Here is a 25,621-nt window from a genome sequence, read left to right on the forward strand (position 1 = left end):
ATGCAGGGTACAAAGATAAACAGAGCCCAGACTGTGACTCAGGGACCCAAGTACTATCTATGGGTCCATCACTGGTGTCTGCTCTAAGTGTCCATAAAGAAAACTGGGCTCTTTCACCCATGCCCCTGGGGTGAAGACTCAATTCCATTAAGATGCCTGATGATTGCCACACACATCACAATCTAGACAGTCATACTGTTTAATTCCAAAATGAAAGAAAATCCTTTCTGTAGTCTATACAATAAAAATGCTGCTGCTTTCAGAGAATGTGGCAGATAGAATTAAAGGAGGGCAGGAAAGATTGTAAGAACTGGCTTGGTGGACTGCGTCACCCACCTAGGAACCCAGGGGCTGAGATGATGGATGACCGCCTTTTGTGACAAATGTACAATGAATATGTACAAAGTACTCAGGTTGATAGTTCCACTTGCTCCCCATCTAACCTTGGGAAAACAGCACTGCTCTGGTATTTTCAGATTTTACAATAGGCTGATCGAAGGAGAGGAGACTCAGACATCTACTGGCTGGAAGGGAGCCTATAAACAAAGACATACCTTTTGTGTCTCATCCTTCTTCTCCTGTTTGAGAATGTCAGTGAGGTTAATCAGTTTCTCCATGGCCTCTACCTGCCGATTCAAATGTTTTAGATACATCCCACATGCTCGGCAGTATGACTCCAAAAGCAAGCCAAATCTCTGGCTGACAGTTTTATTATGCATTTCAGACCTAAAATGACAATTTGAAACTTAAAAAATAGTTCCAAATACCTGATTTTGAATATCATTTGCATGTGCTACATAAGGGACTCCATTTCTATGGATACATAAATACTTATTAAAAGGTGGGGTAGGGCCTGGGAGCTCAGCCTGTTACTTCACTGGTGTGGGGGGCAGAGGATCCCCCTTTCCCAGTATAAGCCAGAACCTTGCTGGGAGGCAGTAGGGGCGGGACGTGAACTTGGGTCTCCCTGGCTCCAAGCCCAGCTCCCCATCCAGCACCCCAGGATGCAACAACTGAATCTTAGACCCCACATCTGTAGGTGAGGGCAAGCCTAATAAGGGTGGACCAATTAGAACTGAGACTTTTGCTATCACTTGCAAAAGAAGACTTTTATAGGACTACTCAATATTACCATTAGGCATTTTTTTCCAATTAATTGTCATCCATTCATTTGGTATATGAATGGTTAGTAATGGTCAAAGTTAGGTGAACTCATAATGAAGCAGAAGAGGAAGAAGCAGAGAGCTAATTTGTACACTGAGGCACTCATGGAGCCTCTGCCGTGTGCAGCTCTGTACTAGGGAGAGTGGAAGATACCCAGAGAACTAAGGTGGCTCTGACCTCCAGGAGGTCAGATAAGGGGGAGAGGGTCAGCACACGCCCGAGCACAACAGCATGAGAGCATGTGCACAGTAATAACGGCCATTCAAGGACTAAGGAAGCTCTGGCAGAACAATCACTCCTCTAGCATAAGAACACCCCCAATACTCTAAACTGACCCAGAATACAGTCAATGTGAATTTCATTTCAATAAAATAATGATAAAACTTGTCAGGCTGGGCAGGCATGGATAGGCAGTGATATGTCTCACTAGAGAGAGGGCTATATTGACACCTGATAAGATGCCAGATTTCTCAGGGTATTAAGCCTTATCAGACACACAAAAATATAAAAGGAAAGCCCAACTCTGCTTATCACTGTATATGCCACTTCCAGCAAAACATTATCTATTACTTGAGGAGGCTGGATGGCACAATGGGTAGAGCACCGGGTGTGGAGTTCAAAGTCAGCCTTAGACGCTTCCTAGTTGTATGACCCTGGGCCAGTCACTTAGCCTTGTCTGCCTCAGCTCCTTCGATTGCAAAAGGGAGATAACAATAGCACCTCCCTGCCAAGGCTGCCGGGAGGGTCGGATGAGATGGTGCTTGTAAAAGCACTTAGCACACTGGCTGGCACACAGTGGGCCTCAACAAATACTTGTTCTCTTCCCCCTCATCCCTCACAGATTTCAGTTTTTCACCAATGAACTCGTTCAGATGAAGAAGAGTAGAAAGTGAAGATGATATAAAGATAGCCCTTTGACTTGTTTGAGCCTGCTAGCTCTGCGGAGCCTGTGCTTAAAATTCACCTTAGAAGTGCCTCACAATGTTTTAGATCTTGGAGATGTGCTCAGTGTATCCAGCAGGCAGCACAGCTCTGCTCAATCGATTTCAGGAAATAGTGAGATGCCAAGTGATTCCTGACCTGATTTAACTCTGTATTTAACTATTAAAGCTGGTGAGGACCAAGGTTGTTACAAGAAGGAACCAAGGCAACACTGCTAAGAATGACAAAGGCTTAGATTAGGAGTCAATGGACCCTGATAAGAGTTCGTGGATACACTTCAGGGAGACTCTGTGAAGTTAGATGGGAAAAAATTCACATCTTTATGTTTACTAATCTCTAACTGCAATTTAGCATTTCCTTCAATTATTTAGAAACCTTCTTCTGAGAAGAGGTACCTGGGCCTCACCAGACTGCCAAAGGGGTCCTTCACACACACAAAAAAATTAAGAGCTTCTGGATCAGACAAAGACCTTAGAGGGTACAGTTGGTATTGTTATCCCCACTGCTGACTGAACGTAGGAGATTAGGAAGAGAAAGAACAGTTGATGAAAAAGTGGTGTCTGAGAATGGGATTTATATGTGTGGACTGTGGCTGAAGAGATAAGGCTGGCTCTTGGTCAGTAAAGCAGAATACCTAGTAAAGTCCAGTTAAAAGAGATTTGCCTTAGAGTCTTATAGTTCTGATCAAGAAGTCTTTAAAGAGAAAACCATCCCTGAAGATCTGCCAATCCTGGTATCATAAGAAATTAGGAAGTCGAAGGGGGTATGGGAGAAGATATAGGAGAGAGCAGACTGGAGGAGGGGATATCCTGTGGGACTGCTATTTTGGGGTGGTGGGTAGGGGAAAAACAGGGAGAAAATTTGTAACTCAAAATCTGGTGGAAATGATGTAAATCAGAACTTAATAGAGCATTTGAAAAATGAAAAAAAAAAAAGAAATTAGGAGGTACAACATAAGAACAACAGAAGAATGAATCACTAATTCATGGGAGATGAAATCCAGGAAAAGAACTGGCCCCAAAACCAATGCCCTCTGATCACAATAAAACACATAAAGTATGAGTAACAAATAGAATGAATTAGAGATATGAACACAAAGAAGCAATCTGACCTCAGACATCACTGAGACTAGGCAGGGTTTCATTCTTGGAATAAAGCTCTGGAAGGGCATTCTTTAATCAAAAGGAAAATCTAGATAAAAGATAGTGGAGAAAGAACTGAATAAGAAAATATGCTCATGATGAACATCTGGAACCTGAAGGGTAAACACTGAGGGGAAAATTTGGAAAGGCGTCGTCAATGGGGGAAAAGGGGGAGAAAGAAGCAACATGGCTATGGAGTACACCACAGACCATCTGCATAAAAAGAGAAATCAGATGAGCTTGGGAAACAAGATCACAAAACTGACATGGAAACATGTAGGGACAGAGGACTTCCTACCAACACTGTCGATCTCTTGGAGTTACCTTTCTGCCAGAAGCAGAGGTGCTTGTCACATTTGTGGCTGGTCTTAATGATAATTAATCCTTCAAAGGATAAAAGCAGCTGTAAAAGGAGCTGATATTCCAGACAGGGTTCTGACGAGTAAGGAGGAACTGGCTTTGATTATAAAGAGCTCATGATAGAAAAGAAGAGGAATGCTAGGCAGAATCTGATAATCACAGTAGATTTTGGGAGAACAGAAGGAGAAGATCACACGGCCAAATTGCCCTTCTGTCTTCCACTTTATACTCACGTCCAATTTGTCCTCCACATAACAGTCAAGCTAATCTCCCTAAATCACAGGTCTAACCATGCAACTCCACTACTCAAAAACTTTCAGGGTTCACTATCGTCCCTAGGAAAAAATACAAACTCTTCAGCTCGTAACTTAAAGACCTTCCTGATCTGGCTCCAACCTACTTTTCTAGACCCCAGCTGTCCTCCACACTGAGAACACATCCCCTTCTCACCCTGGCCTCTCAAAATTCCTAGCTTCCTCTAAGGCTTTATTCAGGTGTCACCACCTGCTCTGCTGGAAGCCTCTTCTGGACCCCGGCTGGTTAGTAGTATTATCTTATATTTGCTTAGCTGTCTCTTCATTTGTAGGCTCCAGCATCATCTAAGTTCCCTGAAGGCCAGCACGCAGTACAGTGCCTTCCACAGAGCAGTGGAAGCCTGATGCTTGCTGTGTGCTCCAGGGATCTGTGTGAGGCTCAACAGTTCTATCTGTGATTTGCATCAAGTTACAGAAGACGTATTTGCCATATCTGCAGAGGACACACAGCTGGGAGAGCTCACCAGGCTGTCAGGATGGGCCATATCTAATGAGATGAGCTGCATTAGGGATCAATATAAAGTTCTAACTACTGGGGTTTAAAAATCTATCTCCACAAACAGGGTATCCAGAAGTCATGGCTTGATGAAGATTCCTTTAGTAGATCACCAAGTCAATCTAAGTCAACAGTGGTGACATGGAAGTCAAAAACCTAAGTGTTTACGCAGACTTCATGATGAGAATTCTGTACAGGTTCCAGAATGAGGGTAGCAAACACTTGATTCTACTCTTCTCCGTTCAGAATACATCTGCAATTCTGTATTTATTTATGGAAAACCCCCTTTTAGGAAGGACACTGACAAACTGAAGTGAATTCAGAAGAGGGTGACCAGGATGGTGGAAGGACTGGGGACCATGCCTTGTGAGGATAACATCAAGCAAGGTGCGATGTTTTCAATGTAGAAGAGAAGCTAATTACCTAATGACCTGAGCCTCTCAGAATCTCTAACTTCTTTCGAGGTTTAGCTCTGGCGTCTTCTCCTTTGGGCAGCCATTCCTGCCGCCTGCTTGTTAGTGCTCTCTTCCTCTTTAGATTAGATTGCATTTATCTGTTTACAATCCTACCCTCCCAGGACATTCTGAGCTCCATGAAAATGGGGTTGTTTTTGTCTCAGTGGTATCCACAGCATCTCTCAGTGTCTTCCACATTTGGGGGTGGGGGGTTGGTGCTTTTCATGTGTAAATTCTATTCACTAATAGACACTGGCAATTCATCCATAACTCACTAATGGAGAGAGCGGCCTGGAGCAGCTTGCCCATGGTCACCCAGGTAGGATGAGCCAGAGGCAAGACTTAAAGCCAGATCTTCCTTCCCAGCAGACTGGCCCTTCTTCTACTTGGTAGATGACACTGCCTTGTATATCATTGACAGCTAAATAAATGTTTGTTGAATAAATGGCTGAAAATGGTAGCTATTTTCCATGTATTTGAAGAAATGTCTTTGAGAAGAGGGATTCAACTTGGTCTGCTGGGCTCCACAAGGCAAAACTAAGATCCGTGGGTCAAAGAAGCAAAGGGGAAGATTTTATGGTTGCCTGCTCCACACTCAGGGAACACACTCCCTCCTTGAACATTCACTGGACTTGTCAGAAGTACACATTTGTCCAGATGACCTTGGAAGTCCCTTTAGTGCCTTCTGAATAAGCCCTTATCTGCTCCACCCCAGAAATCCCATAAGAGCTACCCAGAAACAGGCACACTGATAGTAAGCTCTAGGGGAGGAATAAATCATAACTGATAAATACCTAATGCTCACAACATGATATACAACTATAGAATTGGATGGGGGAGAGAGGAGAATGTAACTTACTTTAAATGCCAAAAGAAAAAGTGTCCTATCCTTTGATTTGTTAGTGCTTTCTTGAGTAAAAATCTCACAAGTAGGTTATCCAAATATTGTTCATACTTCAGAACCTAATGAACAAAAAACCATTACATGAATTGGAGAAAATTTTTTAGATGGTTAAAATTTTGAAAAAAAAAAAGGTCAAAATGAAAGTTGTTATTGTGCTTTTAGTACAATGGATTAGAATTTTCACATTTTAGAAAGAATAAGCAGGTTAGTCACATAGAAGGTGGCTTTTGATTTTATATATCTTAGGAGAAAACATTTACTATAAACATATAAAATCAAGATGATGTTTTATGGGTGAAATCTTAATTGATAAAATACATGAGCATACCTGAACTAGTTGAATTAAGTACTGAGAAAGTTTGTCATCAGTTAAATATTTCTCCAAGCATCGAACAGCAAAAGCTCGAACCATAGGGTCTGGATAATTACAATCCAAAAGTTCCATGGCTTGTTCTGGTTTGATTGGGGGCCAATCTTTTACCAAGCAATACATCTACATGTGAAAAGATAAAAATAAGGGTATATGTCTTACATATACATAGTTAAGAACAAAACTTAGGCAAATGTGTCGGTTTCTAGGTTCTGAAAGTAATTAAGGCAAAAAATACTACACATATATAATTTAAACTTTTCTATTTATTTTATAGTTGAAGTGGCATCATTGTATATACTCAGTTAATTCTACCAGGAGATTATTTTTCCACTGATTACATACTTCATATATATACTGCTTAGAGAAAAATAAAATCCATCAATTAATACACGCTCATTTCATACTTCTTTCTCCAATAATGGCATGTGTGTATATGTACATTTACCTGGGCTACTTCATCTCTAGAATTCCACTTAACAGACAGAAGAAGTTTAGGTAGAATTTCTGGTATATTGACACAATAATGCCTGTGCAAAAACAAACAAGCAAATTAGACACATACATTTACCTTGTTTACACATTATTCACAAGTTTTCATTGTCTATCAATAATTTGCAGATATCACCATAGATTTTTTTTTATCACTACAGTTTTTAAATAAGTAGATGAAGGGTACAGAGGATAGAGTGCTGGACATGGAATCTGGAAGACCTGAGTTCAAATACTGCCTCACACACTTAGTAGCTGTGTGACCCTGGTACTTAACTTCTAGATGTCTCAGTTTCCTTAACTGTAAAATGGTGATGGCAATAATAGTCCCTACCTCCCAGGATTGCTGTGAGCAAATAAGAGTATATATATAAAGCAGTTTGTAAACCTTGAAGTGCTATATAAATGCTAACTATTTTAAGTAGGAAAAAAGAGAGCAATGACAAAAATAAAGGCCTATATACACAAATATGTTTAGTCCTTGTAGTAAATCTTGTAGAATGCAAAGAACTGGAAACAAAGCAGAAATCCATCACCTGGGGTGTGGCTAGGCAAGCTGTGGTCTATGAACAGAATGGAATTTTAGTTTACTGTAGGAAAAGATGAATATGCAGAATACAGAACACTGGAAGACTTATGAGGTAAAGTGAAGTAGGAAAACAACATACACAACGATGATGTAAATAGAAAGACACCAAAACGATCCCCAAAACTCCAAACCAAACGTGCCTATTCCCGGCCCCCCAGTAGTTGTGCAAGGGCACTTTCCCTCTCCTCGTGCTTCTTGGAAGAGGTGGGGGGCTCTGGGTGTGGAACACTGCATGTATGTCAGACTTTTTGACATGTACATTAAAACTGCCCCCCCCCTTTATTCTTTGTTATAAGGGGGAATCTCTGGAAAGGATAGAGGAGAAGGATATACTGGGAAATGTAGGTGTCATGAAAAAGAAGAGATTGATAAACTCTATTTTAAGAAGAAATAAATAGGAAACTTACAACGGTACTGATCTAATGGGGAAATGAAAATGAAAGAGACCTGAAGAGAGCTCAGTTAGTGGGCCAGAAGAGAGAAGAAGACTGTGCCTGTGATCTCCTTCCAATATAATTCAGTGCCTTCCCTGCAACTCTGGATCTTAGAAAGGCTGCCTAGAATACCACAGAGTTAAAGGAGGAGTCATTCTGTGCTAGCCTCCTGGCCTGGAGGCCAGCTCTCTACCTACTATACCACACTACATCTTCTGACAGGGCAGAACAACTCAAAAAGTTTTCTAAAGGTGTTGATCTTAAATTTATTTGCCCACTTATGCACCATACAACAGATTTAATATATAGCAGTAGTTTCATTTCTTCTTCTTTTTTTAAGGCAATTGGGTTTAAGTGACTCACCCAAGGTCACATGGCTAGTTTTTGTGTTAAGTGTCAGAAGCCAGATTTGAACTCAGGTCCTCCTGACTCCAGGGCTGGTGCTCTATTCACTCTGTCACCTAGCTGCCCCTGGTAGTTTCAATTCAAATGTAATTTCAAACATCTTTAGAGTCTTGCAGAAATTTTCACCATTTAAACTCTATTACCTCCTTTTTTCATCACTGAAAACTAGACCTAAGCACAACTCCTAAGAAAGTAAAAAAAATGACATTTAAAATGAGAAATGAAAGTAAGATTTTTATTTTAAAAAGTAAAAGCAATAATGAGCTCTCCATCATTAACTCAAAGGAATGAAGCCAACATTGGGAGCCACAGTTGGGCCCCAATTCTAGCTAGTCACTGATTTCAATTTCTTTATTGAATAAAGCTTTTATGAGAGTTGCTAACAATCAGTGAAATCAACTAATTTAAAATTCCACCCAGAACGAAATAAAGATCCCAGGACAGGCAGGGGAAGAAGGACAAGAAACAAAGAGAATTCCTGAATATTGTAAGTGGAATTGGAACTATCAGCTACCTGGGAATGGGGAAAGATAGAAGCAAAAGGTCAAAGAGAATGTGATCTCACTTCTCTCTCTCTGTCTGTCCCTGTCTCTCTCTCTCTCTCTCTCTGTGTCTCTGTCCGTCTGTCTCTCTCTCTGTCTCTCTCTCCCCCATAATTGACAAGGTGAAGTACATTTACCATGTGTGCTATGCCTCAGTCCTCTCCCTTAAGAAACAGTGTCTATACTAGCTACCTCACAGGGTGATGTAATGGAAATGCAAATTTAAAGATCTTCCCTGCCCTTAGGCCCTTTAATAGGTGAGAACCTTCCTTGATTTGAAAATATACTCTGCATCCTAATAGGCTGAATGTGGTCACATGGAGCCTGTGGCAGGAGGCTTGGTTTTCAGGAATGCCCACACCTTGATGCTATGTGATTGGGCACTGGGTCAAGAGGGTGGTTACATTTTCTGACCCAGGAGAAGGCTATATAAACCCTGATGTGAGGCTTTGTTTTGGGGCTCACTTTGAGAAGTGTTCTGTGATTTTATCAGATGAAACTCTGGGAAGCCATTGTTGAGAGCCCCCCAGCTTTGAAAAACCCAGATGTTAATTTGGTATGGATGTAATGGTTGGACAGTTTGGAAACCTATCTACTTGATCTGTTTCTCTGTCTTGATAATTGTCTGTATACTCTGAAGTTCGGGGTGCTGACGTTTTTCCCCTGAACTAGGTGAATGATACATATTTGGCTGATTAAAGTAAGCTTGTTAACCCATTTTGAGTTGCTTTCCTTTAACAGAGCAGATCTAAGAACCTGTGTTGGCAGCCACCCTGGGGACGCTGGGGTGCTTGCTGATACAGGTGACTGTGAAGATCAAGTTAAAATAAAACTGGGGTAAAGGACTTAGAAGTCATCAAGTGTTACTATATAAATGCTACCTATAGCATGAACCTTGACATTCAGAAGGACAACCCTGATTATGTAATTTACTAAGGTAAAGGAGAGAAAACATACTTTACAAAGGCTTTTGACAGGTTTGAAACAAAAAGGTTTTCAGAGATAACAAGATAATTAGTACAACACTTACTGATCTAACTTGACTATACTTCTGAGCTGTGCTCATTGTGAAAGACATTTTCCTTTACAATAGATTAAATTTATGGAAAGGTCTTCAGTAAAGTAATAACCAATTAAACTCCATACGAGGCTTTACGGAAACAAACCATATTTTGAAAGTGTCTTTTAACCCTGACCTGTGACTCCACAGGAAGTCCTTTTCTTGCTCAGTGATCTCAGACAGAGGGTCTCGTGTACAAATTGCCCGGAGTTGTTCTTTGTCATTTTCTCTTAATTCATTATCTCGAGCTATTCTATTACTCTGTAAAACAAAGAGACACATTAGTTACAGTATCACCTTGTAGTATTTCTTTCTGGATTAATTTGAGTTAAACACACTAACAGTTAGTTAATAAAAGAGATATTCAATGCTTTTACAGTATTAACATGAACTATCTGGCAAGACTAGGGGAGATAAGCTTGAAAGGCCAAATTTCTACTTAGTACTGATCCATAAATTCTTGGTCTAAGCCTGGATAAATTACCTGAAATTCTGAATTTACTACACTGTCCAACAAGGTAAATGGATGATACAGCCTGGTTAGGGAGTAGCAAAAAAATAAATAATGGGCAGTTCATTTCTCTGGCTCCCAGTGTGGCCCGTTCCCCTTCGACAGGAACCTAGTTAGAGACTAGCAGAGAAATGAATGCAAGTTCTGAAGGTTTGGGAGCCTCATTCGTGGTGAAGTCCCACTCTCAATCATTCTTTTGACTTTTCCTATATTCCTTTTGTATAGGGGTTAAACTAGGGCCATTGAGATCCTCTACAACTCTCAAATTCTGTCATTCTGTAGCAATACATACTATTTAGACATGAAAGAAACAAAGGAGAACACTAGTAAAATTCTACAAGTCATATGATAAAAAGTGAAGTAAAAAAGTCTCTTTCATTTTCTTAGAAATTAGGCATTTACTTTTCAGTTTGAATCAAAGATTCTTCAACCATAACTAATTAAGCATTGGTTAAGCATTTGCGATGTGTCAAGAATTGTGCTAAGCCCTGGGATACATTCAGAAGAGTCAGACAGTCCCTGCTCTCAGAGGTCCCATTCTAGTGGGCGTGGTCAGTCTCAAGTTAAATGGGAAGGTCTGCCGGTTCTTCTGTGGCTGGGGTATAGCCAGAGCAGAGGCTTAGGTCTCTTCCTTTAAAGTCAGTTCTTTTAATAAAAATCATACCTATTTCTGATGCTGAACCACTGGACAGCGTCAAGGACTTTGGCCCTAAGAACTTTTTTCTAGGTTTCTAGTAGCACCTGCAGGAGCAGGTCCACAAAGGTTGCTTCCAGGACGATGGCTGAGGGCACTGGGCTAGAAGCAACACTGCTCTCCAGGACTGTGGGTCTGGGGTTCTGGATTGCCTCTCTCTGGGTCCGAGGGGAGATAGTGGTGGCTTGACTCTCTCATCTTTCCCTCAGGGTACCTTGCTGCTTCAGTTAGGCTGGAGTGCATACCCTATGGGGGCAGCTGGTTGAAAGCTAGTGGATAGCTGGTCCCTCTCCACAGGAGTCACTTCCCTGGATGATGGCTATGAGTCCTGGGCTGGAAGTAGGACCAATGGTCTTGAGGGTGCCATAGCTCTCGATCTCTGGGAGATCTGCCTGATTGTGGCAGTGGGTCCACAGTGGTTGCCTATGTTGATAAGAAAGGTGGGCCTCTTCTCCACGATGATTTCTCCCCTAAATGATGGCTGCAGGGACTGGGCTGGAAGCAGGTCTGGTGGTCTGGATGGCACTGCCATTCCCCCATGGATTACACTGGGTTGTAATCACTATGGTCTGAGGTGAGATGGTGGTCAAGGTGGTAGTGGTGATGGCCTGACTTGCCAGGCATATGCTGCTACCTATTTCTCTCTTAGGCTGCTTTGCTACTTCAGTCAGGCTGGCTTGCCTAGGCGTGCCATGCCATTTCTGACAGCTAAAATAAAAATCTGATCGACTCAACTGATTTTTGGTTTTGAGTAATACTTTCTTACCCAATAGTGAGACACTTTACTTATACTTAATAGATTCTGGGAATACATGTTAAGTTTTATATTCTCTGGTCATGTGAACCCAAATTAATTTAATAAGGCTAATACAGTGAAATTGATTATCCACAACAACTAAAACTTGCGCTAGATAAGTAAATATTTACAAGTCACTAAGAGCCTCTGTTATCACTATTTTATTGTCCATCTTTAATAATGACTGTTGTATATTCAGTGTTAAATACAGAGCAATACAGTTCATAATTACAATATCCCAAAATACCTATAGATATTGTTCTCCTAATGTCACTATTTTTAGGTGTTCCCTCATGCAGGATTACTGACTTTCCTTTCCATGAACTAGTATCAAATATCAGTAGAGGTACAAGGGAATAGAGATATTTTCCTCCTTGAAGAAACTTGGGCCTTGAAAATTAGAATCAATCAAATGACTCTCCCTTTGTGTTCAGCTGGGCTACAGATAAGACATCCAACCATCTGATCCACTGTGATTTTTCTCTTGGCACATGTCATTTTTTCTAGTCTCATAATTAAAATGAATTTGTGACAAGTCAGTGGTACAATTTTGATTGTCATTTGTTCATTTTCTTTACCATCACCAAGGTATAAAAATACTTATTTGTTTTAGGGAGGAGGTAGTTGTGATAAAATATACTGCTCACCTCCTGTACTAATGATCAGAGGTGGCCACATATTATAATCATGACCATGCTAGTACCAGAAGAGAGCAACATGGGAAGCTCTGAACTGCTGTGTTAATGCTAACTGCTAGTAAGATGGGACCCTAGATCCAAAGGTCACAGATGTAGAGCTGGAGGGGACTTCAAAGACTGTCCATTCTAACTCTGTCCATCTTATAGATGAGGAACCTGAGGGCCCAGCAAAGAAAGGGAAGTGATTTGTCCACATTCACACAAACGATAAGTGGTGGAGCAGAGATTGAAACTCAAGTACTTGACACCAAATCCACAACTTCTTCCACGACCTCATGACCCAGGAGCCTGAGTTTTCAAAGGTGATTCAAGGTAACCATAGCTCTGATGGCACCTACCATGCCAGAGCGCCCCAGACTGAGGGTGTTCATAACACCCTGAGCCAGGCACAGAGAGGCCAAGAATGGGCAGGGAGAACACAAAGGAAACATTCTTTGAATTAAAGAAACGAAGAAGAATTAAAGCTGGCCCTCAATCTCACACAATCTCCTTCTGCCTCTGCAGTGAAAGAGACAGAGTGGTGGGAAAACTGGAAATGACTAAGAATAAGACTGCTTTCGGATCATCTAAAACACTAACTTACTAATACCACTATCGATCATATAAATGTCTACAGTTTTTGTTACATGTTATCTCACATGTCAGAATCAACGTACTAGCAAACTTTAAGTAAAAGGAAATGTCTACCTGTAATTAGTATGGTAAGGCAGATGTAGGAAGAAATAAGATATAAATAGCTACATCATAAAAATAACCAGAATGAAGAGGCCATGTTATAGAAGGCTGACTATTAAGAAATGTCATAAATGCATCATTAATCAATTTCAGGGTTTTCACCGACTAAGGGAATTACAATATTCCCTCTGGAAGACCAAAAGCTTTCTAGACACATGGTGATGGCAGGGTGGCAGAGGAGAGATGGCACTGGTCTTGAGGCCAGAAGACTTGGATTTGAGATCTGGTTCTAATGCTTAAGACATACATTATTTCTGGGAAATTTGCTTTCATTTCTGAGTGTCTGTTGGCTCAACTATAAAGATAGGAATCATATGTCCTACCTCCTTCACAGGGTTATTGTGAGAAAAATATTCTCTTACTTGCTATATAATCATGAATTATTATTGTTAATATGGGAAAATATTTTAACTCTATCATTTCCTCCTATTAAACTATATTAATAAATAAAAAGGACACTTGCTATTTAAAAAATACTTCCTTGCTTCAGTGTCATCTGATAAGGATAATCAAGTGAAACTTGGAACCCTTGCTATAACAAAATTCATGTATAGACAGAAAGTCCACTGGTAAATGGTTACATGTTTTTGTAAATACCTAATGGTCCAATATTTTCAAAAGTAAATTTGCCTTACCAGTCCAGCATGGGAATAGTTAAATCCTAGTTCTCGCGATACAGTCCAATTAGCATGTTCTTCAATCACTGACATATCTGGGAACTTTACAGGATTGCTAAACCAGTCAAATTCCAGCTCTAAACATGGAGTTTCCTAGGAGAGGAAACAGGAACTATCAACTACCATAAGTTAACAATTTTTTTTATTTTTACTCATCTTTTTTCAAAAAAGGTAAATGATTTTAAAATAAACATGAAAGCAACATCTGACCTTATTGGGATTTGACCCAGTAACTCCAATAGGATTCAGCAAATCTTCTAATCCATGAGGTACCGGCCATAGATTCAAAGCCATTTTTCCTGATACTAGAGTGTCTGTATAATCAAAGAGATTAATATTTCCCCAAGCCAACGGGCAATGTTCCTTGAGAGAAGAAAAACAATGAATATTCTTTAGTTACCTCTTTATATGTGCATTTCATTGCAAAGATAAATTTTTTCAGACAATGGTTCTCAATGACATTGTTTTATTGTAAAATGTTTGTATCTACAAGAAGCAATGTTATTTTTCAAAGCTAACGTGTTGGCATATCTTTGCTTTCTGCTATTTAAATATTTAATTTTCCTTTAATTTTGTCTATATGGAATGTAATCATGAAAGAAGCAAGAAAGCAATTTAGTCACATGGTGACCAGAATAGGTGGTTCATATGATTTTTAATAAATGAACTTCAGGAGATATTTCCTATCTTAAACGCAATACTGAAATATATAGAGATTTTCTTCTTCCCAAGGCTATATAAAGCATCATGGCATTTTATCTGAGGGATGTGTCATGGGGAGGGGGTTCACTTTTTCTTGTGGTTTAAAAAAATTTCATCTGAGATAAGATTTGAACCTAGATCTACTATGATTCAAGCCCAAACATGCCAGGCTCCAAGTACTGCTCTTTATTCACTGTGCCACTGTGATATAACAATTTCTATTAAGAAAAGGAAATCAGGGCATGATAAAGATTTTAAAGGTAAACAGGTTTGTTCCTCAAGTCCTTACCTCTTTTGCTCCTTTCCTGCCTTTAACAGAACAAATGGAAAGGCAAAGTCGAGCAGCACGTGGAAGATCAGGAATGTATATATCATACATTAACCATTCATTCCATCTAGGAAATTTTTGAAAAGTTAAACAGAATTCAACAGTTAGATCAAAAGAGCTAACAAACTTTTGCACCATGATTAAAGTTAGATTTCTATCAGAAAGTCAGTAGGTAGATGAAATGAAAGACAATCTGGAAAATGTACCAATTTCAGGATGTCTACTTTTTTTTTTTTTGAGGGGGAAAGGCAAGGTAATTGGGGTTAAGTGACTTGCCCAAGGTCACACAGCTAGTAAGTGTGTCAAGTGTCTGAGGCAGGATTTGAACTGAGGTCCTCCTGAATCCAGGACTGGTGCTCTATACACTATGCCACCTAGCTGCCCCTAGGATGCCTACTTTAAAGAAGCAACACAAAACATTTAGGTCAAAGAATTAAGGAAAAGATAGCACAAAACATCACAGAGAGCTAAAATAAGTTATTAAGCAATAAATGCCTTTTACTTGCCAGTACATTAATTATGAAATTACACCTATGGCGTTTAATTAACTGAAATGTGAATATGTGGTCTGGAAGTGCTGTTCCTCCTTTGTCCCTACTTCTTTTTTGTCATTTCAACCATTTATAACTAGTGACTTAAAATGATCTATTTTAAAAAAATTATTATGAACATTTATTGTAAACATTATTTATTATAAAATTTATTATAAACACAAATACAACCTTAGAAATAGAAACTGGCATACTTCCTTTTTACCTGGGATTGGAACAAGGTACTCTTTGAGTATTCACATTGTCACATAAAGGCTCTCCCCCATGGCAGATACCTGTTCGAACATAGATCTAAAAAAAGAATATAATATTAACTAGGATAAAAGTAACATAACCAACATGGCTTTACTATTTTTATTAGTGGCATCACCATCCATTCAGTTTCCAGTACTAAAATTGTTCATATCACTTGACCTCTTCCCTCACCTTCACTTCTTACATTCAACCACAAGTTTTACCTCTAAAATATCTCTGGTACCCAAAAATGTCTTTTTTTTTTTGCTTTTTGGAGGGCAGTTGGGGTTAAGTGACTTGCCCAAAGTCACACAGCTAGTAAGTGTGTCAAGTGTCTGAGGTTGGATTTGAACTCAGGTCCTCCTGACTCCAGGGCCAGTGCTCTATTCACTGTGCCACCTAGCCGCCCCTGAAAATGTCTTTTAAGAAAAAAAAAAAGTCCTCCCATTGTCACTACAATAATATTAACTTTTGGCACCACCTTCCTGGTTCATTGCAATGATCTTCTGAGGCTTCCCACTCTCTTCCTTTTCCAGCCCATTCTTTGACTCAATCTTCCTTATGTATGAATCTGGCTGTAGCACCCATGGTTCCATGGCTCTCCATACCCCCTGAATCCAGTTCTCCCTTCTTAGTCTAACCATCCACAGTCTGGCATTAGCCTATCTCTCTAGCTGGATCTTTTCCAACTTTGCCTCCATATTGCTCCATGAGATAGCCAAACTGTAATACTTGCTTCAACCCCACAGAACCTAAGTTTCCTATTTCTATGCTTTTGCTGATATGGTGTTCATTATGCTTGGAATTTCTCTGTTCTATTCTCCTAACCAGAATACCTATTCCTTTAGGTCTAGCTCAGGCGCTATATCCTCCGTAAAGTCTTCCCACCTTCCTACAGTCCATAACGATCTCTCTGTTCCTTGAATGTCACCATCAAGTGTCATAAGGGAGATGAAACTGTATTATCTTTGTCTATCTTTGATATCTTCCTTTGAGACTCCATGAGGATGGGAACCATGTCTTAACTAATCTTTGTGTCTCCCAGCATCTAGCACAGTGCTCTATACATACCAGGCCCTTAATGGTTTCTGAACTCAATTGAATGAAGCACCTCATTCTTAAAACAAATATCAGATATGTTTCTGCATTTTCTTCAGTCTGCTACAAAATAAGTTAACACAGACTTAGATTGACATTGATTATGCTGCCTCCACCAATCAAAATGAGGAAGGTAAGCAGCTATTGAAATACAAGATTTCCAATGATAAAAAAAAATACTAGTCATAGAAATGGGAAACATAAATGAAACCCAACTCCTTTCTTCTCACACAGGGTTGGGCTATTTTCTAGACAGAAGGATGGTAGTTGTAGTAGAGACAGAATCAGATTTGGAGCTGGGCCTGAGCTGGGCCACTTCAGGTCTGCTTCATCCTTGGAAAACCATTTTTTCAATTCTGAATTTCAATTTCCATCTCTAAAAGATGGTGTAAACCCACCAGACCTTCCTATTTCACCAGGGTGTGGTGAGGATTAAATGAGAGACACGCATAACAAGGAAGGCACTGTATGAACAGAAGATATTAACATTACTCTAGGCCCTTGAGCACATTGCACTGCAGGCAAATGCAGTTTTACAGTATCAGGATACAAAACCGACAGACACAGACATTATAAAATTATTTCTTTGTAGGCTAAGAATCAGTGTTTGAATTTACCTTGTCAATATCTCGAATATTTACATTTACATAAGTTGCACAGAGAATTCTTATGCGGAGTGCACTGTTTACGCCCCAAAGGGATTTGGTTGAAGCTTCTCCATTCATGTAAGGCGTGGCTGTGGAGATTCGCCTGGAATAAGATGGCATTGTAAAAGTATCCAATGGTAGCTGGGTGTAAAGACTTTCTTTAGCCATCAGCATCAGATTGGGCATCCGACCAAGCATTATACAGCTTCTTATGTACTGTAACAAATTAGAGGAGGGAGGGGAGGAAGATTGGTGCCTGTATTTTTTTTCTTTAGAGATAATGCCTACAAATATCAAAAGGAAAATACTTATATAATGCACAAAGATAAAAACAACCAGCATTTATAGAAACATTTATAACCACTGCTATGTTTATGTCATTTAAGATTGCTTTTAGTTGCACTCAAATTTAACATTCTCGAAGAACTTGGATAGGAGGATCAGCCATGCAATATTGAATACAAATTAGGGGGGAAAAGCCACCATGTTCCTCTTTAGGTATAGTAATAGCATTATTCTACTACAATACAAGCAAAGTATGGAATTTACATGAGGATACTGCTCATTAAGACAGTGAAACAAATTTTCAAAGGATTGGGAAACTATTTAAGCAATAGGTGAAGTGGTTCACCTCTTTTGTCCATGCTTTCTTTCCTGACAAAGTTAACACCCAGTAGTTAAAACAAGACAAACAAAAATACTAAAAAAGGAATAATATAAGAAGATAGAACCATGGATGTGTTTTAAAAAATTAAAACAAATATTTTCACCTTCATTTTTTGAAGTAGTGGGTACCTTCTACCTTAAGCAGAAAGCTTAGAAACATCACTATAAATGTTATCTCTTTAAAGCTGGGAAATTCTGGCATCACTTGACTGAACACTGAATTAGAGGGTTAGTGTAAAGGTGAGGTTTAGACCTCTTTGTTTCTACTTTAGTTTAACTGCTAATATTCTTAGTTGCTTCAGTTGCAGTATTCCAACACTTGTTAATTTAACTATTGCATCAAAGGCAAAGTATAAACTAAGGCCACATAAATGGACAATACTAATCAAAATATTACCTTAAAGTTTTTTTTGTCTGTTCAAAGAAAGATGCTCTTCATACATAACAGTAATACAGCTATACTCTTCTAACTAATATTATTAATTGGTTTCTCAAAAACAAATGATTTCCAAAGGAACACTGATATAAATGGAAGAGATTTCCTGAGTAAATTCGATTGAAAATGGTCCTAAGTGGATATGATTTGCTATTAAATTTTAAAACAAGAAAAGCAAGAAAGGATTTGAAGAGGAGAAGGAAAGGGAAAAGGCCAACACAAAAAACTTCCATCAGGCTAGAACCTCTCCCTCCCTTCCATGAACTACTTCTTCTTCTCTACTACCAGAAAGAAAGGAAGGCACATTTCCTGTGTTGGCTGGGCTGTCCCAAGACGGGGGGGGAGGGGGGGTTCTACTTCCTTGGAGATTTTTTAACAGAGGCAGGAGGTCCTTTGTTGGGCATTTTATAGTGGGGATTCCTTTAGGGTGTGGGTTGAACTCTCAAATTCTATGATTCTGTGAATCATTCTATACCAATCTGAGGGTGCACTGGTTTCTGGGAGACAGGAAGGAAACAGCCACTGTCCAGCGTCATAATAGACTTTATACTAAGACATCAAAGAACTTTTGTTACTGTTAGATGGAAACAAAATGGTTGGGGGTGATGCTTTATAGGGTGTTCCTTTATACTAATATAATTTTAAATTTTCTATTAATAAAAACTTAAAAACTCAAAATCACTCACCTTATATTGGCTAAGAGGATATTTTTCTAGCAAATACTCATCACATCCACACACTTTTAAAATGTATTTGCCCTGATATTCTAAAACACAGAGCTTCAGCTGCTCAGACGACAGCAACATACTCCGTGTTTTTTTCCGGATTGCTTCAGCGATAACATGTTCCGGTACACAGTCATGATTGATTTTTAAAGTGTACTTCTGCTTATCATTGTTTGGAGAAACTATCACCCAAATCACCACTATTATTTGCCCTAGAACAAAATGAATATTGTTATGTGCCATCAAAATGAACAATATCATTTTCAAGAGACAAGAGATTTTTCATTTTCAAGAGATTTGTAAGTCTGATCAAAGATGCATCAACTATAATGTAAAAACAATAGAAATGCACAAATAATGTATCTTCATTTCTGATCAACAATCCCAATCAAAATATTGATGATCTGGTAGGTAGCAGTTATGTTTTCCAACATCACTGTACACATTTACACATTTCCCACTCATTTATGACTGATGTATTGGCACTTCTTACACTGGTAAATTATAAGCTGATGTCCTGTCTCCAAAAGCATGGCTAGCGTAAAGGTGCCCCACCCCATGAGTCTGATTATGGGAGTGATTGATTCAGAATTGCAACAGACAAATAGCCTATTAAAGTGAATGAGTGGCGAAAGCAACACCAAAAATTTTATGACTGGGAGTCACATTTTAAAAGTTTGCAGTGGTAACTAAAATAGCTCATACATTAAAATGATGATAGGAAAAGATGAGAAAATGTACATTTTCAAAAGGCAAGGAAAATTGAAAAGACCAAGAGGCATATAAATGGATGGGAAAATATATAAGATCAAAAGAATATGCTAGAGAGAAGAGATAACTTTACTTATGTTGTATAAATTAGGCCCAAATGTGATCAGTAAAATATTATTAGTAAGGTTATTTATTAACTATGTAACCAAATATTTTATATTTCAAAAATTAGGAATTTATATGTTCCATGAAACTAAAATTAAAAATAAATCTGTCATATGCAAAGCACTACCTTTTTTTAAATTTTGAAAAATCTGGAGTCAAAAAATATTATTTTTAAAAGCATGTCACCTATGACAAAGAGAAGTTTATTATATTAAGTGGGGCAACTTCCATTTTAATCGTTAATTTTAGGAATTGCCTGATATTAGTTTAAAGCATAAAAGGCAAATAAAAGATGGAGTCTTGCATCTAGTTATCTCATAATTTAAAATGATAACCATAGCACTAAGTTACTGGATAGAAATTGTTACAAATACAGTGAGGAAAGATAAAAATCAACAATTTTTTAAATATGAGTAATGGCAATACCAACATCTTTCCAAAGAGTTCAGAAAAGGTCTGAATTAATTCCCATTTTCATTTAAAAATTGGTAATTAATTCTAATTGCACTTTTTTAAAAAAAGCAATTGGAGTTAAGTAACTTGCCCAAGGTTACAAGGCCAGTTTTTTTTGTGTGTGTGGGTGTTAAGTATCTGAGGCTGGAACTGATCCGGGGTCCTCCCAACTCCAGGGCCGGCACTCTTACTCACTGCGCCACCTAGCCACCCCATCTAATTTCACTTTTGATGGTAAAGTAAGAACAGTAAGCTGTGGGTCTCAAACTGAGCATTAATGCATAATCCATGTCCATAGACAACAGTGTGAGCCTCATGGGAACAATTTTCCCTAATTGATCAGCATCCCAAGTCATCAGAGATCTGGCTCCTGGCATTTAAGATCTTCCTGAACACTGACCATAGCTCCAAGAGGCCAAATAGTGCAGTAGGTAGTTTGGAGGAAACAACACTGTGGTTCAAATCTCACTTTGGCTATGGGTCCCCAGGAAAAGTACTTGACAAAGCACTCTGTGCACTTAGTAACTCTCTGGTATTTAAGGGAGACCATGAAGAAGGAGCATGATGGTAAATATTTAACAACTGACTCCCTGGAAAAAAAAATATATTCATTGACCATTTTATCCAATACATTTTTAAGTCTAGACAGTCAATAAGTAATAAATCAAGTCCTGGTGTGTAGCTTTTAGCAATTTTTGAGGTCCAAGAGTCATACTGAAAGTTTAACAGTTGCTTTTTGTGAGGGTCTGAGCTGGCTCCAGCACACCCTTGCCCTAAAGTCTAGTGAAGAGTAGGCTAGCTCTGCAGATAGAGGACCTGTAGGGGTATTCTGGCTGTGCCCTTTACCATCTGTGTGACATAGGGCAAGTCAATTCCCCTTTCTGCCTTAGTTTCCTTATTTGTAGGAGGGGGTTCAACTAGATGACCTTCGCTTTTCCTTCCAGTTCTAAAATCAATGCTCCTATGATAAATTTAGTAACTTACCCACCAAGTCAGAGATGGGCTATAATCTATGTCTGAGGGAAAGTCCCACAAGTATAGTTCCCCATACTGACAAAATAACTGATCTTTTACCCGTGTGCATATTCACCTGTAGCTGTGGCCTATCAAGAACTGGTCATGTATAAGGCATAATCCTTACCCACAAAAAGTTTACAATCTGGGTATGGAAAAATTGTTTTAAATACATACATATATATAGATGGAATTTACCACACTGATCACTAACAACAGCAAACCTTTTAATATGTTAAATGTTTAATGCTTCTTACCCTTATCTAATTTATTGTATATGTGCTTTGGCAATTCTGGTGAAGATTCTACATTCGGAGGATAGACATATAATGCTCTGCTATGAGGTGCATGGACGTCCCTCAGGTCCACAGCTTCTTTGCAAACATTAAGGATATTTCTTCGGAAGTCTTGTACTTCTGGATCTTTAACCATATCAAATTCACAAACAGGCATACCAATAGCAAAACCTTAAAAAATACAAAATAATATTCTTAATAACCAAACCAATATAATGATATGAAAAGATTTTATGCATCTTGGCAATTGCCTATTTTTGGTGATGGGGGTTATGTGGAACAGAAGATTCTCCTTTCCCCCTTGAAAGAATTAGAGATATTTGACCAATTAAAAAGAGGACCTGGAAGGGCTAAGGACTATCTTTAAAACTACTTGAAGTAATATTTGGCAAAATGCAGTCAATAATATTAATAACCACTGCAGATAATCAAAGAATTCTATTTTATTAGCTTTACTATCCCCAAACTTTCTAAGTGTAAACTTGACACTTTCTCCCAACCCCTGCCTCCCCCTTCCAAGTGATTTCTATTAAGGAAAACCTTACTGAGGATAGCAAGAGTTAGAAATATCAATTTAGTGGGCTAGTGGTCAAAAATATTTGAAATTCTGCCATGACTTTGTTTGAAGAGCAATTTTTATGCTTAAAAGAGATTGAATTGCAAATATTAAGGTCCTTTAGTATCTTAAAGTTAGTAATGTCAATAAGTCATATGCAAAAAATCAGCCTCATTGATTAATAATTAATCTTCATAATATTAACTTATAAAGACAAAAAACAAAGAGATCACAATGAAGGTGACAAAATTATCTTACCAATTTCTCGATTGAGAATTTTTTCTTCTCGGTTGCCTACAGGTTCAATGACTTTTAGAAAAGGCTGAAAAAGCCGTAGGTCACAAAGTCGCCGTGTTTCATCAAAAAATTCTTCTCTTTCTGCCTCTTGAGTAACACTTACGAAAATGTAAGAAGTTTCATCCTGAAGGAGCTGGTGAAGAGGATATTTCCTTGCTTCTTTAAATAGCTCATGTTTAATAGTTACTAATGTAGCCTCACGGAGGCATTCTAAAGTCACTATCATTCCATTAGGTAGTAGACATTCTACTAAGATTCTTGGGGGCATCAAATGGATGCCCCACAATTCACCGGATGATGGTCTTGGAGGCATGGTTCTAATATTTTGGTGATCTTACATAAAAAAAAACTATTTCAAGCATCTAAATATGTTGCTCATCCAGAGGTGAGACCTAAACAAAGAAAAAACATTTATTAGGAGAGTAGCAGCTACAGAACAGGTAAATATTGATGATAATCCTGGGGAACAGAGTTCTCTATACTCCATGATTACTGAACTCATTTTGAAAAATATAATTACAAAGCAGAGGTGTTAAGGTAAATTTATCATATAACCACTGAGAAAAATGAACACAATGAATAAACCATGGGGCTTTAATGAAGCCCAGAGATATTTCAAAATCTCTCCCTAGATCTACAAAAATAATCAAACAGGTCAAAATATATGCATTAGCCTTTCATTCTAAAAATGTCTCCTCCCAGCCCCTCATATGCACATGTGTCTCCTTCTATAATTACCTAATAGGGCATTCTCAGCCTTTTTCATGGATGTCAGTCCTGAAACTACTTTACATAATTAATGTCTAAGCAAGTAAAAGAAAAATATTAAAACAAATAAAAAATTCACCTAAAAAAAAGAATGCATACTTAAAGGCAAGAAGTTTTTTTATTATAACATTCTCACGGTTCACTGAATCTTTCCTTCGCTAACAATGGCCTAAGATGGATGTGTGGATCAACAATGTGGATAATCCCTGCACTTGGGATATGTCACTGCCCATCCATGTCTTCTCATCCTATAAAATTCTTGACCATTTCCTTCCACAAATTCTTTTGTATAGTATATAGGATCTAGTTGATTTGCTAGTGTACTATTTCATGGATACTTGTAAAACATTTGGGCTGTCCAGCTACTCTTTATACTGAACTGGTCTTTTCCAGTTATACACAACTTTGAGGATGTTTTATGGCACTTCACGTATACCTATCTTTAGTAATATATGCTACAGCTGAATTTCATCTGCCATATGTCTTTCTACCACCCTTTGGGCCATTTACAATTGGATACTTCTGAGACTGCTGTTCAAAGGTTCATAATCTCACAGACCTAGAGATGGAACAGACCTTAGGTGCAGTCAATTTGACTTCTAAAGTCACCTACCTGGTCTGTGCCCTACATTATACAGATGAGGAAAAGAAAGGTTCAGGAAGCTTAAATGCTTGGCTTTAGTTATATGGGTAATAAGAAACAGAACTGATTTGAACCCCATTCCTCTTACTCTAAATTATATGCCATCTACTCCATGATGCTGCCTCATGTCAGCATCACGAAGAGAATCTTCAGGCTAACAAGCTGGAAGCTATTTTGGATCTGAACAGCTTTTTAGATCATGGAAAGTGTGGGGCCATCTCCCAAAGGGGACAGAGCCCACTCTTGTCTTCTAATCCTAGGTCCAGCTCATTGTTCATCTAAAATGCTTAATGCTTATATATTGATGGACGAACTCAACAGGCTACCTACCTATCCACATGCATGTCAACCTGAGTACTACGCATTCTGTGGTAGGGGTATTTGGTTATTTGGTTTTTCCCATGTGGATTGTTAGGCCATCATCGCTGGGGATGTAATATTCTGGGACTTGAAGCAATCAGCATAATGCCAGCTACAAACAGTAAATCTTGACAAGTTTTACATAAAACACATGAGTAGTATGTGAGTGCTCGTGCGCGTTGTGTGTGCACACACACACACACACACACACAGACATTCCCCTCCTTTCATGTCAACTCTGCACATAAAGAGCATCTCCCATGAAACTGGTGAACACTTGTGAAGTATCTGTCTTTCATGCCTCACTTGACAAGAAGACTGACAAAGCTTTTTGTTTGTTTATCAGGTAATTTTTTTTAAAGATCCTGACATATTGACAGAAGATACCCTTGTTGGAAGAGAGCCATTAGGTTGTGTTATACATGGAGTCAAGAGATATTTTAGAATCAACAGACTCACAGCAAGATATTATATCTTCTGCTTTTAGTCTGTTGTGTACCTAAGAAAATGGGATGTGTAGTAGAAAGTCAGTTGTGAAAAACTGCTTATTTCCTCCTCATGTTTTCATCAAGGATTCCTTCCAGACACATTATAGACTATTCTCATTAAATTTTTGTAGATGAGAAGTATATTGTTTGGTAGTTGCTGATACCTTTTGGATACCTTTTTTGGGGGTAGATACAACTCTGGTGATTTCTCTTTTTGGCATCTTCTCTTGCTATCTTTGAAATTAATTCCTTTAAAACTGTGTCACTTCCAAAACAGTTTTTTTCCCCCTGAATGCATGTATTCAAGTCTGGTCACTCTCTAATTTTATCTCCCAAGTACTATAATAAGCACAACTTATTTATTCATTGTCCTTCTCATCTCTAATAGATCTCAGGGAATTTATTTTGGTTTCATACCAAGGTTTCTGACAGGTAAAATTTCATCTCTACTCTTATATGCTGTTTTGTGAGTCGATACTGCTCACAATCTTTTGTTAATGTCTTCCAAAATGTCCTGCAAATTGGCATGTACTTTAAAATGGTATTGACCTTGGCTGGTATAACCAGCTGTTTATTAAGGGGATCAAGTGTTGGTCAGTTCAAGTTGTTTCTGTGTTCTTTAGCCTCCTCATTATGGCGACCTAACCCCTTTAAGAAATTATAATAATCCAGAATCAATGTCCTGCTTTTAACTATTTCCTAA

General features: G+C 38.6%; 2 protein-coding genes across 4 annotated transcripts in view; both read right to left on the reverse strand.

Annotated features, from left to right (window-relative positions):
• Window positions 1-25,621, reverse strand: part of MFN1 (mitofusin 1) — a 468,570-nt gene that overhangs the window by 182,960 nt on the left and 259,989 nt on the right. The gene's annotated exons all lie outside the window — the stretch shown is intronic.
• Window positions 1-25,621, reverse strand: part of PIK3CA (phosphatidylinositol-4,5-bisphosphate 3-kinase catalytic subunit alpha) — a 104,646-nt gene that overhangs the window by 29,802 nt on the left and 49,223 nt on the right. For all 3 annotated transcript variants that reach the window (XM_069104823.1, XM_069104825.1, XM_069104824.1), the window contains 13 exons: window positions 22,621-23,051; window positions 21,768-21,977; window positions 19,129-19,379; window positions 17,311-17,556; window positions 15,567-15,652; window positions 14,772-14,877; window positions 13,991-14,143; window positions 13,739-13,873; window positions 9,806-9,930; window positions 6,596-6,677; window positions 6,106-6,270; window positions 5,733-5,836; window positions 555-726 (listed from right to left, as the gene is read on the reverse strand). In XM_069104823.1, the coding sequence (XP_068960924.1) occupies window positions 555-726; window positions 5,733-5,836; window positions 6,106-6,270; window positions 6,596-6,677; window positions 9,806-9,930; window positions 13,739-13,873; window positions 13,991-14,143; window positions 14,772-14,877; window positions 15,567-15,652; window positions 17,311-17,556; window positions 19,129-19,379; window positions 21,768-21,977; window positions 22,621-22,972 (2,187 nt within the window). In that variant the 5' untranslated portion in view covers window positions 22,973-23,051. The remainder of the gene's footprint in view (window positions 1-554; window positions 727-5,732; window positions 5,837-6,105; window positions 6,271-6,595; window positions 6,678-9,805; window positions 9,931-13,738; window positions 13,874-13,990; window positions 14,144-14,771; window positions 14,878-15,566; window positions 15,653-17,310; window positions 17,557-19,128; window positions 19,380-21,767; window positions 21,978-22,620; window positions 23,052-25,621) is intronic.

The sequence above is a fragment of the Petaurus breviceps genome, unplaced genomic scaffold (assembly GCF_028583685.1).
Source record: "Petaurus breviceps papuanus isolate PSGF00001 unplaced genomic scaffold, PetGlider_PUasm1.0 688, whole genome shotgun sequence".
Classification (NCBI taxonomy): Eukaryota; Metazoa; Chordata; class Mammalia; order Diprotodontia; family Petauridae; genus Petaurus; species Petaurus breviceps.